This window comes from Triturus cristatus, chromosome 4_1 (assembly GCF_964204655.1).
Source record: "Triturus cristatus chromosome 4_1, aTriCri1.1, whole genome shotgun sequence".
NCBI classification, from domain to species: Eukaryota; Metazoa; Chordata; class Amphibia; order Caudata; family Salamandridae; genus Triturus; species Triturus cristatus.
In genome coordinates, this window is record NC_140585.1 from 1042175192 (window position 1) to 1042194238 (window position 19047).

The 19047-nt window shown below is 47.5% G+C and overlaps 1 protein-coding gene across 1 annotated transcript in view; it reads right to left on the reverse strand.

The window, feature by feature from the left end:
• Nucleotides 1–19047, reverse strand: part of CCDC146 (coiled-coil domain containing 146) — a 1030007-nt gene that overhangs the window by 457361 nt on the left and 553599 nt on the right. Inside the window, exon 9 of the mRNA XM_085654014.1 lies at nt 9454–9640. Coding sequence (XP_085510140.1) covers nt 9454–9640 — 187 coding nt within the window. The remainder of the gene's footprint in view (nt 1–9453; nt 9641–19047) is intronic.

Sequence of the window (19047 nt, forward strand, 5' to 3'; positions counted from 1 at the left end):
AAAGGGTCTCAAATTGTTTTAAAGTCTTTAATGTCATCTGCTACCTCACCGGCTACTCAGTCCATTGTCATAATATGCCATAGGCGTGAATACCATTGTATAATGTCAGGTGGGTCTTTCTTTCTCCATACAGCTGCAATCGTAGTTTTAGCTGCACGCAGGTAATTCCATATTAGAATTTTATCACCTTTGATTTGGTAGAGAAAATCTTGTGTACCCTCTCCAGGTAGTACATAGGAATAATCTTCCTGTAGTAGGTATCCCAGAATAGCACATAGTATGGACAACAACTCCTTCCAAAAATATAGAATTTTAGAAACGCTCCACCATACGTGGGCGAGATCTCTCTACCTCACACATTCCCTCCACTCACTGTTGGGTAAAACTTATGTAGCTTAGTAGGTTAATTGTACAAATCTAACAGAATTATTAATGTGCTTCTTTGCCAATTATGCAGTGCTTGGCTTTGCTCACCGTTCGCCACACATGGTTGTCAAAGTGATCCCTCCCCATAAGAGGATCCCAACTGGTTTTATGTGAATGTTGGTTGACATACCCTGTGCCCAAAGAGGTTGGTACAGGGAGGAGATAATTTGCCTTGTCCCATCTTCCCCTCTAATAAATATCTCCATTGGGGTGATGTCCAGTGTGGGGAGTGTTTTATAGAAGGATGGGAGACCTAGTGCCCTAATTGGTCATAATGTAATCTTTTTCTTCTAGCTGGATCTGTTTTACAGCAAGAAAGGATTTGTTTGTATTTCTTTATTGGTTAATATAAGTATGTCAATATACGAGTTCCCTCAACCTTCTTCCCTTATAGTCACCAATACAGTCAACTTATTCCAGTAACAGTAACCTCCACTCCTCACCTCCGTAGTTGACCAGATCCCCTAAGAGGCCCTGGTGCCAAAACGTTCTCATTGTGGGAGACATTTAGTCATAGCTCAAACACATGAAACATTTCAGGGTTAACCAAATATATATGGTGTAGTGGACCCTTCCTCATCACTCCCTATGGATGTGTCCCTTCCCATTATTTGTGTCAGCGTCAGATAAATGTCTATGTTGTATCCTACCTATGGAGGTCTTACGTCCAGGGATGGACTGGGAACGCAAACCAGCCCTGGCAATTACGTCAGACCAACCCTGGAGGGGGCGGGAGGGGGGGCAGGGGCCGTGCTGCTGGTAGTAAACACTGCTGCTGCGCTTTTGTTGCAGGGGGAAGATATTTCAGCACTGCTTCAAAACAGGCTCCCAATAACAAAAACGGCCCCCACCAGCCCAAAAACGGTCCCCACCCTTCTGGGCCACCAGGAAAACGCCTGGTGCCTATTACAGCCAGTCCCACCCTGCTTATGTCATCCTTCATCTCCATCAACCTCATCTCCATTCATTTCACCTTCAATTGGTGTATTTCAGCATATACATGTCCCACACTGTGATCCGCTGTTCAGCCCCCTCTCTTCGCCATGCCTCTGATAGCACCGCTGCCTCAGCCCTCGCTCATCACACCATGGTGTGAAGCCAGATCAACATGTCTGGCACAGCCAGCGATTTCCATCCATTGCAATAAGGCACTTGCATCACACAAACACCGTATCAAGGAATCTATGGAGATATTTATCCCCCTGAATACCCATCAGGCAGGACTCTGGGGAGGGCAAGACCACAGTGACGACCAGGGTAGAAGGAATCCTTGTCATCTCTTTCCAGATCCGCTGCACTCCAGGGCAGTCCCTCACCATATGGAAAAATCCTGCATTTGTAACCCTGCATCATTGGCAATCTGAGTTGATCAAGGGGAACATGTGCAATAAGCAGTGGGGTGTGAGGTACGTTTTGTGTAGATAGTTAATTTGGGTGAAAGTAAAGCATGCGTTCCGAGAGACTTCTTTCCTCTACCGTGGGGCCTGGGCCCATTGTTTGTCCGCCAATTGGAGGTGAAGGTCTAATGTCCAGTGGTCCCTGATATGGACAACCAGTTTCTGTCTCTGTCCCAGAACAGCTGCATTCAAGGCTGTGATGGCTACACGTGTAGCTCATATGCCAGCATTGTGTGGAGCGGGAAAGCAGTCTCTGCCTGCTCCTAACCTCAGGCGGAGGTTAGTGCATGATGGACAGCCCCATAAGTCAGAAATTACCCAGCCGAGATGCAGAACACCTCACAGATCTCTGGGAATGGATGTATGCCCCATCTGCATATTCTCAGTCTGAGTCACCCCTGCATGTCACATCTGCATCTGATAAAGTCTCAGAGAGCTGGCATCTGCCATAGCGGTATTAGGGGTGAGTACGGGAGGAGCACCACTTCCCTGAATATACTTTTGCCAAATTTATGTTCTTATGATGCATTCTTTTTCCCCGCATGGAATCACAAAGCGGTCGTTACAACGACCGCGTTGTGATTCCACACACCATTACTCCGCAAGTCGGAGCAACGACTTGCGTGGGTGGGGGGGGGCGCTGGATGTTGGAATAGTATAATTTACTATTCCAACTCCAGTCTGTGCGGACAATAGGGAAGGTGTTGGATTTTAAAACCAACATCCCCCCCCCCCCCCGCAAGTCGTTGTTCCGACTTGCAGAGTAATGGTATGCGGAATCACAACGTGGCCGTAACTACCGCGTTGTGATTCCCTACGGAGAAAAAGATTTGTGGTAAACGTTGTTTACCACTTTTGCCAGCTATGCCTGTCCACCGTCATTTGTGGCGATTCCTCAAGTATACAGGGGCCATGAGTCGAGGGACAGGTATACATAGGAGTTTCTGACAGGAGGCACGTGATCTCGGTTTTCTCGCAGCAAGGGGCAGACGTGAGTCAGTGCAGGGGCCACTGTAGTTGGGCAGCAGCGAAATATAATTCAAAGTTAGGCGCGACGAGCCCCCCTTTTCAGCAGGGGACTGTACAGTTTGTCAAGCAGTACTCTGCGCTGACCCTTACGCCAAATCAGTTCAACCAGTGAGGATGTGAGTGAAGTGAAAAACGCAGCGGAAGAGTAAGAAAGTAGTACAGAAGCTGTGGCATGGCCAGCATCTTTGAGATATCAACCAGGCCCATTGGTGGTAAGGGGAGAGACATCCATAATAATAACGATCCACGCACCAAACCAAGGGCCCTATGTAAATTATTTTCCACCAGGTCAGCATCGGAGTGAAATACCCTTATGACTAGATATTTAAAAGCATTGCATTACCATTGGACGCGTGCCCTTGGAAGATCACCCCTCTCAGGCTCAGGAATGGGGCAGAAGGGAAAAAGGCAGGATTTGGTCAAGTTTAGTCTAAGACCGGACATTGCCCCTAAGTCCTCCAACAACGACATCACCCCCAGCTGCTGATACCAGGACCCACAAGTAAATCAATGGGTCATCCACGTAAAACGAGATCACATGCAAAGACTCTGTGCTCCAATCCTCTACTCCTCTGCTTGCATGCGTAGCCAACAGGCCAAAGACTCCATAGCAAGGGCAAAGAGTAGAGGAGACAATGGGCAGCCCTGTCGGGTGCCCCGGCAAATATCAAATTTATCAGAGATGTACTGGCCAGTCTTGACTCTAGTCCTGGAGTGCCCATAGGGTGTTTTAAGCCACCTCAAATAGTGTGGCCCAACTCACTTTGCATCAAGCGTTGCAAACAGGTAATCTCACCCTAAGGTGTTAAAGGCCTTTTCAACACCGAGCGTCATCGCTACCGGAACACCAACGGTGTTAAGATCCACCTGTAGTAGTCGCAGTAATCAATGGACGTTAAGAAAGGTGCTCCGCCTTGGTATAAAGTCATTTTGATCTTCATGTATCATGTAGTGGAAGCAAACTGTTCCCCAGGCCCTTCCCCTAAATCTCGTAATCTAGATTCAACGTCAAGAGTAGTTTGTAAGATCGCACATCTAAGGGATCATGGTCCAGCTTCGAAAGAGACCTTCATAACTTTCGCCCAATGTCGAACATCCCCACCTTGGCAAAGCTCCTGGAGAAATGTGTGCTCGCCCAACTCTGTAACCACATCGACCATTTCCAACTCTTGGACCAATGCCAATCTGGCTTCCGCCCAGGCTATAATACAGAGTCTGCGCTAACGCACATCGTCAATGATACGTTAAGAATGTTGGACCACCATGAGTCGTGCCTTTTGATCCTTCTTGACCTTTCATCAGCATTCGATACGGTCAAACACGATAACCTAATTGACCTCCTGGAACGCAGTATGGGGCTGTCGGGCCTGTACTTAACTGGTTCTCTTCGTTCCTTCAGAACAGATCCCAAAACTTCAAGGTGAACCAATCCCTGTCCCATCCGTCACCGGTCACTCTGGGGGTTCCCCAAGGTTCAACACTTTCTCCCACACTCTTTAACCTGTTCATGGAGCCTCTGACAGTGAATGCTGGATGATTTCAGAATTTCTATCTCACGTATCGCCTCCCTCGAAGACATTCAATCCCTCAACTCAGTCCTGCTGGAAACACAAAGCTGGCTGACACGTAACCACCTGAAGCTCAATGCTCTAAAAACTGAATTCCTCCTAATATCACCCCATAAACAATCTCCGGTCATGGAACAATGGTTGATTCAGCTCACGACTCTTAACTGTAGACCTCACCTGGTTGACTCAGCATCCACTCTGGTTATTATATTAGACAAAAGTCTGGCATGCAGAAGCACATCAGTTCCCTCACCAAAGGAGCAAACTTCCAACTCAGCATCCTTAGAAAGCTCAAACCATAGCTCCCTGCTCATGAACTAAAGATTGCAGAGCAAGCATTAGTAATCTCAAAGCTGGACTATGGTAGCACAACGCTCTGCGGCTTGCCCAGAGGTCAGACGGCTCCTCTGAGGGTTGCCCTAAACTCTGCTGCTAGGCTCATAACTGGGACAAAAAAAAATGTAACCATATTTCTCCGGACTTGCTGGCCCTGAATTGACTTCCATATGAAGCCCAGATACAGTTAAAAACTGCTTGCATGACACACAAAGCTATCTACTTTAAAACCACGCTCAGAAACTGGAGCTCTCATGTGGTTTGAGAGCCTCCAGAAGTGCCGGCACCCTTCTGCTCAAACCACAAAAATTCAAGAAAAAAAAAAGACTTCCAATCGAGCCTTCTCTGGTATGGCTCCAAGGATCTGGAACTCTCATCCCCCTGAAGTCAGGGTGAACCCTTCCACGGTCCTCTTCAAAAAAGAAGTTAAAGGGCTCCTGATGAAGAAATGTTTGCCTCAGTCTGGCTTCTCTATTTGTTTCCGGGGCCATACCCGCTGATGTGTTGCCCAGCTGCTTGGCTCACGTAAATGTCTGACATTTTAAAAATGTGAATTTTTTCGCTTGTGTTTATTCTGTTTTGTTTGCTTGTACCCTTCTTGATGCATAAACTGTAAAGACAACTGAGGCTATCAGAGGCCATGTTTACGCTATATAAAACTTTCTAAATAAAATAAATATGAGAGTCTTGCGGAGGTATCAGGGAGGTGCCCATTGTCGTGCTAGGTTGTAAACTTCCAGGAGCTTGGGTGTCAGGATAGCACTGTAGGTGGAGCCCTGTGTTTTACAACTGGTAATTAGTGAGAGAGCTAAACGCAACTCATCGAGTTAGAAGAGTATCAAGGTCGGGCACTTGAACCACGTTAATCCTAGGGAGTGGGATCTCCCAAACAAACGCGTAAGGTGGAACCGGAAGTGCACCGGCACAGCTTCATAAAGGGAGCTATAGAAGCTCACGAAGGCCGCATTGATGTCGCCTTGTGTGTTAAGAATCTGGCCATCATTCACTCGTATCGTACCCAGCGGAGGGCATGAGGTTTTGCTGTGTATTAGCCACGCCAACAACCTACCCTCGCGATCTCCTTCCCCGTGCAATCTGGCAAGTTAGTTGCTATAATCAAGTCATCCCAGTCTCTGCGCAAATTCTCTGTGTTCCCGTTGTAATTGTAGCAGAAAATCAAGCTGAGCAGGGGACAACAGTTGATCTGTCTCCACACTACGAATGTCTTGCTTGTTGGCCTGTATGAACCTGTGCAGTGTCTTCCGGACACCCCACGTAGTAGCAATGAAGGCCTTATAAGTGTACCATTCAGTTGCTCGATCTGAAGCGGAGCCAGCATTCAGCTCAAAGTACTCTGTTGAGCGCTTAGTCAGGCTCTCCCGAAATGGGGGATTCAGGTGCGAGTCATTCTGCAGTCGCCACATAGGGATACTGGGACGAGCTCAGCCCCATCACAGCTAAAGCAGGAGTGGACAGTGGTCCGAGAGCATGTGCACAAGATATTTCGTGCGGGGAGTCAAAGAAATGAGAGGCATGCTACAAAGAAACAAGTCAGTGCGGGTATGGACCAGTGGGCAGGTGAATAAAAAGCATTTGTGCCCCTCTGTATGCTGGAGGTATCACGCATCACAAACCCCATGGTGGGTCAGTCAGTCCCCCAGGTGATTAGTAGTCCTGTGTCAGGTAGCCCCCACAAGGGGGGGGGGGGAGAAATCAAAAGAACCTTGTCCATGTTTAGAACATTTTTGAAGGCACCGCCCCATATGGTACGAGTGGGGAGTTGTGCAGCAGATCCCGCGTGAGCCTGTCCATGAAGGCCAGATAGCTACAATTGCCAGGGGCCTACTATGAAGTTGCCACTCAACTGCGACATACTTGCCATCCGTGCCAATTGTGTGAGTGTTCGAAACAAAGGGAACTCCCAATCAACCCAAATGAAGACCCCCCCTGGCGTAGGCTGAAACTGTGGTGCCATAGACCTGGCCCGTCCAGTTTGCTTGTAGTTTTAGGAGTTCTGCCTTGGTCAGGTGCGTCTTTTAAAGGTATGCCACGTATGTGTTATCGTTTTAGATAAGTGTGGACACTGAGGTGCTTAGCCAGAGTGGCCATACCCCTCACATTCCAAGTCATGAGATTGTATTTAGGAGTCACGTGCTTGTTAGATGTAGCCATGTGAGCAGCAAATTAGAAAGCAGTTAATAGCAAGCATGTCTGTTCCACACTACGGCGCCCCCAGATTTGATTATTTGGCACTTCCGAGCACATATATTTAGTGGTTTGCGATACTCTTGCTACAGGTTCTCCGTTTTAACTTTCAGAGCCAGTCTCTTCGAAGCTCTGTGATTTTTCCTGAGCTTGTTATGTGAGTTGATTCTTATGTTCACGTCTTTGCCAGCAGTGACACCAACAGCCCTAAAAACTTAGGGTTTGCATGTCTGCATACCCTGGAACCATGATTACCTCTTCTACTAATTGTTTGTTTCCTATGTGCCTGGCATTTTACTAAACTCAGCAATGTCGTTTTTGTAAAACTTTTTTATTGAGGTTTTTGGTCATTTATACAATTTGTCATAGTCATAATCGAGCACGAATAATGAGAGTCCATTAGCGATACGCAGTGAATACTGCTACTCAGTTCAATCTGTTAAGACAGAATTATTGAGAAAACAATAGTGCCTTGCCCACGGTCCCATTAGGGACACACAGTGAAATGTATGGACTGTGTACAGTTGAGCCAGTGGTCATACAGAGTCGAACCCTGCCCATGAGTCAGGAAATTCGTGTACCTCTGCTAGAACAAAACTGGGGCCAAGAGGGAATGTAAACGGTGGTGCAGGTGCGTGTATCGGTGGAATCGGGGTAGGCTGCCGATGCCTGGGCAGGCTGCTGGAGCCGGCGGTGGAGCCGGCAGCAGAGCCGCAGGGTCGCAAGCAGTCAGTTGGGTCCACCTCTCCCAGTAACTCCATGCCTGCCTTATTTTAAAATAAATTAATTGAAAGGTAAAACAATTGGAAGGTACAACAAATTATCAAAGCATCAGTTCAGCAGTGAAGCTAGCAGGCCTAAAAGCTTAGGGTTTGCACCTCTACATAGTGTGGAACCACGGTTATCTCTTCTAGAAATTATTTCAGTTTCCTACATGTCCGGTATTTTACTAAAACCAGCAAGGTCATGCTTGCCTTTTTTTAAATGCATTAATTTAAAGGAAAAACAAATATTAGGTGCAACTAATTATCAAAGCACCAATTTTAGTAGCAAGTCAAACAACAACATGTACCATAGTATAGAAGCTGAGATCCAACCTTATTTGAAAAAGGAGAAGCTTGTCTGTTGTACTTTGATTTCTATCTCAGGAGTTTCATTTTACAACGTCCAAAGAGGTGAGGAATGGTAGAGGCGTTCTCTTCACTGCAATTGCGTGTTTGACCCAATTTACGTTTTGCTCGCTCCCCTGACTGGCCATTAGATGTATTTAGGCAGGTATTAAAAGTTTCTTCTAAACTTAGGACCATCTCACTCTCTACACGCCTTGTGTGAGCTTTGTTGCCTTCCATCTTGCCCAACTGTCTGCAAAGTTTTGAGTTTTCAGAGATTATTTCCAGTTCTATTGAGGCTGCAAGATATTCATGTTTCTATTTGTAGTGTTCACCATCCCTATAAATTTGTCTCTAGGTTAATCTGAGATCTCATGGAACGTTACTTTGCTTGTAATATCCCCCACAATTTGACTTTACTTCAGATGTAGTGTTTTACTATGTGATATGTCATTGAGAGTTACCCGCTCATCTCGATTACCGTCGGCCAAGTAGTAATATTTGAGAAGCAATAGACTTGCTGGCTCCTGCATCACATAAGTAACACCTAGTAAAGAAGCTTGCTGACTCTTGACTAAGGTACTGACATTCAACCAGAAATGATGGCGCTTACTCGATTGCTCTAGATGTGCAATGGAGCTCTCACTTCCTGCACTCATACAATCTATATGTAGAGAACTGCGTAAGTTTCACTTGGTTCTATTGCCCCCTGTACAATGTTTAATAGTGACATTTTTGAGCTCCACTCAACAGTTGATCTTACGCTCCCTGAATCCTACCCCATACACATGCTTCTTTATTAAATATTTGTTTTACTATTTATAGAATGGTATGCCTACATCCTTCACCCCTTACCTGTACCAGATATCTGAAGAGCACTGAGTGAAGTGTGTAGGGGGGTGGAAGCTCTTTCACACTCAACTGTTTTGGACTATTTCTAAACGAAACAGGCCCTCTTATTGCACTCTATCCAGAAGAAAGCACCAATACGAGGTAGATCTAAGACTTTCCTACTGAGGCTGTTAAACTTACCTTCTTCTCACTGAGCACACAACTCAAACACTCTCAACCACAAGAACATTCTTTCTCTTAGCAATGTTAATACATTTGAGTATGACCACTTTTTGCATTTTAAAGAACATACTTTGTGTTAGGTTATCTCTTTATTCACTCCATTTAAAGTCACATATGCCCTCTATTTGATACCTTGCACTGGGAATGGAAATAAAAACAACGGATCAACTCGGAGCAACGTTTCTCTGTTACTGGTGCACTTTGTGCCTGGTAATCACTACTTTACAATACAAAGAATAGCAGTTATCGAGAGGGGTTGTACTCCTCCGTACCCATATGATGTAATAAATATTTTTGTGTATGCCATACCTCAAGTTTTAGTTTCTGATGGAAAGCCTGTGTATGCATCAGAGCATCCTGGGCAAACTTTAACTGAAATTCTAGCTTCTTCACGCTTCGCAATTCCCTTTCCTTCTCCCGTTGTCTACGAGTGAGGGACTCATGTTGCATATGTTTCTCCATAAGACAGTGACGAATATTAAGATCTATAGTTGCTCTGTACATTAAATGAAAACAAAACAAAATTCAAGATAGTTATTTTGAGAATGGTTTCAATTAAGAACATGATTTACAGTAATTCTTAGCTATAGACATTTTCCAGTATTTCGTGAAATCTGCTCATCCTCTGAAGCAGGGGTGTAGAACGAAGGTCCGGGTGGGCCGGATCCATGCCAAATGAGAAGGACAACCACAGATATGCAAATTAGATTCATTCAAATTTACTGCATGGGAAACAGCATTATAAGAGAACCACTGACTATGCAAAAGAGTTCAATTTCTGACAACAAACAAACTTACGAATCACGGAACACCTCTAATCACTTTTGCTTAGTCTCACCCTTAATACTACTACTGCCCATAGCAACTTTTTACTAGTTAATAGACTTGGTGATGTAGCTATGCACATTCTTTGCATGTAATACCAAACACCTGTTTTAATTTTAAATGTATTTTTTATGCAGACTACGATTGTATTTGTCATCTAAACCCTATTCAGATTTTATTCATTTTATCTTTACCTCTTCTTAATTTGTGTTTACCTGCTCTGCTTTTGTAAAGGATTTGAAGTAATCATACAATAAACTTTGCCTTAACTGGTAATAGAGTTCCATTTAATTAATTGTATGCAACAGTAACTTACATGGATAGCCTAAAAACCTGGAATGGAACGGACATCATTGGATCCATGGTGGAAATTCATGCTCAACAGTTGTATTGCTTTACACATGATCTTCCTGCCTCCATAGCTTTCTTCTTCCCCACTTCTGTTCCTCTGCTTAATTCCATTGCACCCTGTTCCACCCTGCACAATAGGTTTATCAAAATTAAAGACCTGTACCTTCTCTTTTGCTCCATGTCTGGCACTCCTACCCATAGTCAAAGAAAACACCACTACAACACAGCGTACTGTAGTGCCAAAGTAACTGCAACTTATCAATGTGTTGGCAAGCTATGTTATATGTCTGCATCTCAAGTAAAATGCAGAGCGAAAGACAATTACTCTAAGTGAGTCGAACCTGGCCATGGAAAACAAGGAGAAGAAAATCAGTTACTTACCTGTAACTGCAGTTATCCAGTATTGGTATCTTTCATAGATTCACATGCTTGAATAATCACTGTCGTTGAGGTGACATCACTAATGACATCTCAAATGACATCACTGATGGCATCATTCACTTTATCACTTAATCACCCACTCACACCCCCATGTAACATTTCATACACCCACTACAACTTCCACACTACCATTCTCAAAATCATGAATACACCTATACCAGTACTTACACACCCACTCTCTGATTCATAGGTCTACACACACATCCACTCAGTCACTCATACAGACACTCATACACAACATACTCACTAATACATCCACTGATATATCCACTCATACACCCATACATCCACTCATACACTGTCAGTCACTCAGAGCTACTCCCAAATGTAGTCACTCAGAGTCATTCATACAGCTACTTACTCACATTTAGTTATACACACTCACTCACTTATTTCTGCAGATACTACCACATACTCACTCACCTATACAGTCACTGACATAAGCACACACTCACCCATACAGCCACTATCACAATCCCTCACTTACTCACACATACAGTCACTCATGTACTCCAAACACTCACCTATACTGACTTTCACATATCCAGTTACTCACCCATATACCACTGACACATTCATGCACTCACCGACACACCCATACACACACTAAGTCACCTATACAGCCCCTCACTTACACACTCACTAACCAATACAGCTACTGAATCACCCACTCACTCATCCATGCAGGCAGTCACACACCCTCTCACCCAGCCACACAGACACTCATACACCCAATCAATCGCCCATACAGCCACTCACATACCCACTAATCAACCCATACAGCCACTTAGACACCATCTGACAGATTGATACAGACATTCTCAAAACCAAGTCACTCAGCCATACATTCACTGAAACATCTAATCACTCACTTATACAGTTAGTCACACACCCACTGAATCATCCATACAGGCACTCTTACACCCACTGATTCACCAATACATATATTTAACACTCAAACTTTTTAAAAACACTCACAGTCACTGGATGATGTCATCTGAGATGTCACTGACCATGTCATGAGTGATGTAATATGTGAGGTCATAAGCAGTGCGTTGCTGGAGCACGAGTTATAGTTAGCTCAGATAACTATAACTGCTGAATTCCTCTGGTTTTGTACGATTGAAATGCACAAATGTAACTATAACGTACCTGTGACCTTTGTTTTTTTCACTGAATTAAGTTTTTTTTTTAATTCTATTTCCTCACTATAATGTCCCTGTAACCTTTGTTTTTTTCAGTGAATTTCTAAGGTTTTTCAAATTCTATTTCCCAGCTATAAATTCCATGTAACCTATGATTTTTTTAAATTGAATTTTTAAGGTTTTTAAACTGTACTTCCTATCTATAAGGGGTATTTTTATAAGCTTGTGTTTTCTTCGGGGGATTAATAAGCGATTTTTTTTTCTTTACATTTTTTATATTTGCGACGCCATCGCGAACCCCGCAGACACATTGCAAAAACGTAAAACGTAAAACAAAAGCAGACATTCAATGACCACCAACACATCCAAAAATATGTAAAAGAAATCCATTCTGAACATTGCTCTACACATATTACTATATACATACTTCTTTCAAAGCAGGTTTAAACTCATCTTTGTACCAAGTTTCTTTAAAAACCATCTTTCAGGCCTATTTCCAATTTTTGAGGCTATTTGTGACATCGCAATGGCGTTATTAACCGCGACGATCGTGCCTTTTTCTATGAAGTCTAAAACACATATCCACACATGCTACAGTTTTTTACACACTAGGGGTTTCTTACAGTATTCTCTTAAGTCATGTTTTTCTAGAGAGTTTCTATAAAAACCAGCTCTAAAACCTATTTTATCTTTTTGCGGTGACTCCGGACACCGTGATGGCATTGGTAATTCTGATCGTCGCGGACACGTCACGAAAATGGAAAACTAAAGTAGACATTCAATGACCACCAACACATCCATAAACAATATGTAAAAAAATCCCTTCTAAACATTACCATACACATATTACTGCATACATACTTCTTTCAAAGCATGTTTAAACTCATATCTTTCTACTAAGTTTCTTTAAACACCATCTTTCTGCCCTATTTTCTGTTTTCACAGTTATTCGGGACATTGCGATGATCACGCCTTTTCCATAAAGTGAAAACACATATATGCACACATAGTACAGTATTTTACACACTAGGGGTTTATTACTGTACACTTAAAACTCATGTTTTTCTAGTGTACTTCTAGAACATCCCTGTCTAAAACCTATTTTCAGTTTTCAAGGGAGAGGCTAGAGATCGCGATGATGGTGAAAAGCAAAAGCAAGAATTCAATAGCCACCAACACATTAAAGAATTATACCTATATAATTCATTCTAACCATCACTGTACATAACTCATATAATTAACTCTATAAAAACATTTATCATAATCTTAAGATCTCTTCAACAATGTGTATTAATGATTCCTTAATCTTTTTTCTTGGTTTTTCCACCAATATTCGCGACAATGTTGATAGTCGTGATGTCCCCGTGATGGTACATGGGGGACATGCTGGTGGTCGCGTGGTCATCGTGAATATCACACGCGATAAAATCTATTTTGGACACACGTCACTAATACCCTCATTCCTCAAACATGTGGTCAGAGGGGGGGGCATGGCTTGCAGCCACCGAAGATGGCCGCGCAGTGACAGCTGCGCTAGCAGCCTAGCAGCCAGCTTCTCCACACCCAAAATCCAGCATTATCCTGACCGTAAGCGGTGACCAGCGGCAGCGGAAGCTGTCGGGAGACGGCGGGACCCGCAGCAGTTCTAAAGTGACCCCTGGGAGCTCCTCGGCGCTCGTTCCGTGTGGCCCGGCCGGCCCGACTCTGCAACAAAATGGCGCCCGCTAGCTAGAACTCCGGCGGTAGCGGGGCCGGACTGCGGGCTGCGTGGTGGACGCCCCCCGGCGGTGGAGGGCAGCGAGGGACGCATGTTCCCTGCAGCGCGACATTCATCAGTGCCCAGTAGAGCACGGAGCGCTGAGTTGTGGGACAGCCCGCCCCCGCTGATGAGTGCACCCTCCCTACAGAAAGGCGGCAGAAAGGGCCACTGCCTACACACCAGACCCGTTGGCAGTGGCTTCCCCCGTGGCTGCTGTGGAGCCTAGTCCCGGGCGCCACATAGGGGCGGGGCCCTGGTGAGACAGCATACGAGGGCTGGGAGCGCATCAGTGCAGGACGGACGGCGAGCGGTGGCTGGGGTGGTGGACCACGCTGCTTCCCCGAGACACCTGGATCCTGGGCATGCACGGAGGGCAAAGGCCCTGGCGAGATGGAGCACGTCTGGTGAGACTCCGATGAGCGAGAGCAGCAGTGGCCCCCGACCAGGCACACGAGCAGGAGCACAAGATAATAGGCGTGAAGCGGCTGGGGTGAAGGCGCAGGTCCCCTGAGGCTCCAGGTGGGTCCGAGTGGGCCAGCAGAGGCAGAATTCTCAGGTGCGCGTAGCCACTGGCGGATTCGGGCCCAATTCACAGGCGAACGGGAGGAGCGCTGGAGACACCCACTGCCGCGTACCAGAGGTCATCCCAACATGGGCCGCACCAGACCACCAGGGCAAGGCCAGTCTTATCATATTGATAATATACGGTGGCCGTGGGCAGGGAGGATGGAACTCCAGGTGGCAGTCATCAAGGGGAACCAGTGGATAGTGACCCAGACCTGTCACTCAGGGACATCATGGGCGCGATCAGGGACCTGCGGGGCACCTTGGAACCCAAGCTTGACTCTGTGACAGAGGAGGTCAACCTCCTGCGGGCAGACTTCCGCAAGATGTCTGAAAAGGTTGCAGTGGCTGAGACGGAGATAGGCAGTCTCCAATCCAAAACAAAGAGACTGGAAGAACAAGTGGCCGCCTTAACGAGAAACCAGTCCGACATTCAGGCCCGGCTGGAGTACCAGGAAGGTCGGGCGCGGCGGAACAACATCCGCATAGTGTGGGTTCCAGAAGGAATGGAGGGGCAATCCACGGACTGGTTCGTTGAGGACTTAATCCCTAATCACTTGAAACCGAAACGCCTATCAAATGTTTTCTCCGTTGAACGTGCCCATCGAGCACTTGGAGGGAAGCCTAAACCAGGGGCCCCACCACGCACAATAATCGCTCGGATCCTGAACTATAGGGACCGGGATGCCATCCTACAGGCATCGAGGGTGACTGGGGATCTTCAGCTTGATAACTCCACCATCCGCTTCTTCCCTGACTTTACGCTCCACGCTCAGCGCCTCCGCCGGTCATTTGAAGGAATGAAGAGAGCTCTTCGGGAGCAAGGCGTGGAGTATATGATGCTCTTCCCTGCTCGTCTCAAGATCCTAGATGGCAGTAAGTCTTACTTTTTCGAGTCACCTGAGGAGGCCAGTGACTGGCTGGAAGGATGGCGGTCAGTGGGCAGGAGTGGGGGCCGGCACGGACCTGGACATACCTCGACAGGACGGGACGCGGTGATGAAGGACACCTATGTTACAGATAATCGCGACAGTGCTCACAATGGGCCCAGGTAATGGGGACGATGCTGCGTTTCAAGGTCTTGGAGCCTGGGATGCGGTAGGTTGGTGCTGCTGCAGGCCTCGAGGGGCCGAACTTTCTTGCCCAAACGGGAGATGTCAGGCGCACTGGACACAATGATTGGGACACGAACTTACTTCAGCCGGCTGGGGTGGGGGGGGGGGGGGCTTGGGGGGTTGCCTAGGGGCTACTAGATAATGGTTACCATGTAGGGTGTAACGTCTGCCAATTATGTATAGCCTTCTTTGCTGGCTGCAAGGTCATGTTTCCTTTTCAGGTTTGATCTGGGGCGGAAGGGACGACAGGCACTCTACATGTTTCTATGGTGGGAGGGAGGGGGGAGTTGCTGGGGGGGGGGGGGGAAGAGTTCTTGTGTCAGGGGTAAGTTATGCTCGAGATCATCACAGTTCTTTTGCAGGCCGAAATTCCTCGGAGGGGTCACAGTGGGACATTTGCGATCAGATAAGTGGGAGACCAGATGTCGACTATGGGTTGGGCAACAAAATCAAGCGGATGCTAGTGCTCCAATATCTGAAAAGGCACTCACCAGATGTCGTCCTGCTTCAGGAGATGCACCTTCGAGGCAATAGATGCAGGGCCCGCAACAGGTTTGGGTAGAAAATGGTGGCCCACTCGGGGTTCACGTCGGGTCCAGAGTAGTGGGCATACTAATCCGCAACGCCCTGCCGATAATAATATCAGGCACCTGGACAGACGACTCTGGATGTTTGGTCACAGTGGCAGGCAGGTGGGAGGGCCGAACCATAGTCCTGGGATCCTGCTACGTCCCGCACGGACTTCACTCCTCAACATACACACAAATGGGTTCTTTCCTGACTGGCCTCCCATGGGGTACCCTCCTGTTAGGTGGTGACACCAACGCCGTAATGGACGCTAATTTAGACCGATGGAGTGAGGGGCAGGGTTCCAGGGTGGAGTATGGGCTGCGGGACTTCATTTCTGCGCTGGGGCTTTGAGATATATGGCGTACGCATCACCCCACACAACGACAATACACATTCTTCTCGGCTAGACATGGGTCCCTTTCCCGGTTAGACCACTTTTTTATGAGTGCCGACCAGCTGGGCGACTTTGTGTAGCCTCACATCCTAGCCCGGGGAATCGCCGACCATTCACCAGTGGGGGTTACGATTAAAGGGCCGATGATTAACAGGGCCTCCTTTCCGAGGATTGATCCGTGGCGCATCCGAGACAACACCATAAGTGATCAGCTTCGTGAGGGTTCCCAGCTGTATTTTGAGGAGAATAAGGGATCGGTGGAGTCTTGTATCACGCTCTGGGAGGCCTTCAAAACCGTTCTAAGGGGACAGGCTCAGGCTCTGATAGGGGCAAATAAGTAAGAAGAGTCCCTGCAGGCTACCCAATTGGAGGGGGAGACTGAGGAGATAGAGAGGGGGGCCGGCGCATCGCCTACGTTGGATACCAGTCACAAATTGGCTCTTAAACAAAAGGAGCTCAGGGTTCTAGCGGAGGGTGAGGCGCGAGCCTATCGCCACCCAGCATAGAATTTACGTTGTGGGTGACAAGGCTCTCAAGCTGCTGGCGTGGCTCGAACAAAGAGACAGGGAGCGCTCATTGGTGGCCGAGGTGCGCAATCATGCAGGCTCACTGGTCTCCAATAGCGCAGAAATAGCGGAGGCCTTTGCATCCTATTACGAAGGGGTATATACCCCGGTCTGCACCCGCACGGAGCAGGAGTGCGCGGAATTCTTGCAGGACTTTGCGCTCCCCACCTTGTCGCCAGAACAAATAGATCGACTGGAGGCAGACTTCACGGTGGAAGAGATAGGGAAGGCCCTCATTTCCCTCCAGCCTGGAAAGGCGCAGGGGCCTAATGGCCTCCCGGTGAAACTCTTCAAGTGGCAGACCAATATTATCACTGACCCACTTCTCCGGATGAACCGGGAGGCGGGTAGGCTTCCGCCTGATCAAAGAGAGGCCACGATCGTCATAATCCATAAAACGGGCAAATCGGCTGATCTTTGCTTGTCCTACCGGCCGATTTCACTCATAAATGTAGAACCTAAGGTCTTAGCTAAGGCCCTGGCGGATAGGCTGCTATCGGTCCTGCCGGATTTGGTACACCCGACACAACTTACGTCGCCTCTATGGAGTGCTATACATGACAGAGGATGTGGGCCACCCAGACAGCATTGATGGCGCTGAACGCCTCAATGGCTTTTGATAATATTGAATGGCCCTATTTGTTTATGGTGCTCCGGCGACTGGGATTTGGTCCCGTATTCCGCTGTTGGGTTCGGCTTCTGTATGAACAACCGATGGCAAGGGTGAGAGTGAAAGGTGCAGTGTCCAGAGCCTTTCCGCTACGAAGGGGCACCAGGCAGGGGTGTCCTCTGTCCCCCCTCCTCTTCGCATTAGCCTTGGAACCGCTGGCACACTGGATTAGGAGGGACAGGTCGTTCTGGGGCCCGGCATTGAGCGATGAGTGGGAGGAGCGTATTTCTTTATACGCAGATGATATTGTGTCACAGGCTCTACACCTCTTTGAATTGTTCGGTAGCTATTCGGGCTATAGGATCAATTGGGTAAAGTCAGTGATTTTCCCGCTCTCAGGCCCTTCACCGAGAATCCTGACCCGGTGTCCCGCTTCTATCGCTGTAGACGGATTTAAATATCTGGGACTATACATTACAAGGGACAGGGCGGAGTTCTTTGCTAAGAACCTGGAACTCCAACTATTGAGTCTTAAAACCGATGTGAACCACTGGAGGTCGTTGCCTCTCTCCCTTATGGGTCAGGCGGCAATGTTCAAAATGCTTGCATTGCCGCGCTTGCTCTACATCCTGCAAAACACCCCATACCCGATACCAACGGGGGTGTTCAAGCGGATAGCGCAGGATCTACATGTCTTGCTCTGGGATGGTGGCTACCGCAGGATATCGTTGCCCAAGCTGACGAGGGGGGTCTTAGATGGGGGGCTGGCCCTTCGGGACGTCAAGCTGTATTACTGGGCCTCCCAGTTGCAGGTGGTAAACGACTGGGTTTACGCGGATCGGTCGGAACCGGCCTATAGAGTAGACCGATGGGTAATGCCGAGTGGTAATTGCGAGCCCCTGTTGTATGCCCGTAAACAAGATAGGGATTGGCCGTCACACACCGGGGTGGTGATTCAATGTTGGAGGGAGGCCAATACATTTTTGGGGTGGTCAGGCTCCTTGACGAGTAGAACCCCCTTATGGCACGGGGACCAGCTGACGGATGTGACTCGGTTGACAAGGTTCCGGGGCTGGAAACTCATAGGGATTGAATACCTGGGGGACGTTTGGAAGGGAGATGCCCCGCGATCTTTTGCCCACCTTAAAAAAGTATGACCTACATGACTCCCAATATTACCACTACCTACGCCTCACCCACGCCTTGCGGGCCCACATAATGCGCGGCAGGACTATCCCAGAGTACTCCCCTATGGAGAATAGGTTACTCCTGGACCCGATAGCGGAAAAGCCCACATCCACAATATACCGCAAACTCATAAATAACATGACGGACCCCCTGGCGACATTGCGGGAGAGGTGGGTGGGGGACATAGGAGAACTGGAAGACGAAGACTGGCAGGACGCCCTACAGAGCCCACGGGAGATTGCAATCCGTAACAGGTTCCGGTTAGTACAGCTTAAGATTCTGTACCGAGTATACTATCTCGGCGCCCATCTGTATGCCTGGGGGAGGAGTCAGTCGGCCTTTTGGGCACGGGGATGTGGGGAGGAGGGCAGCTTC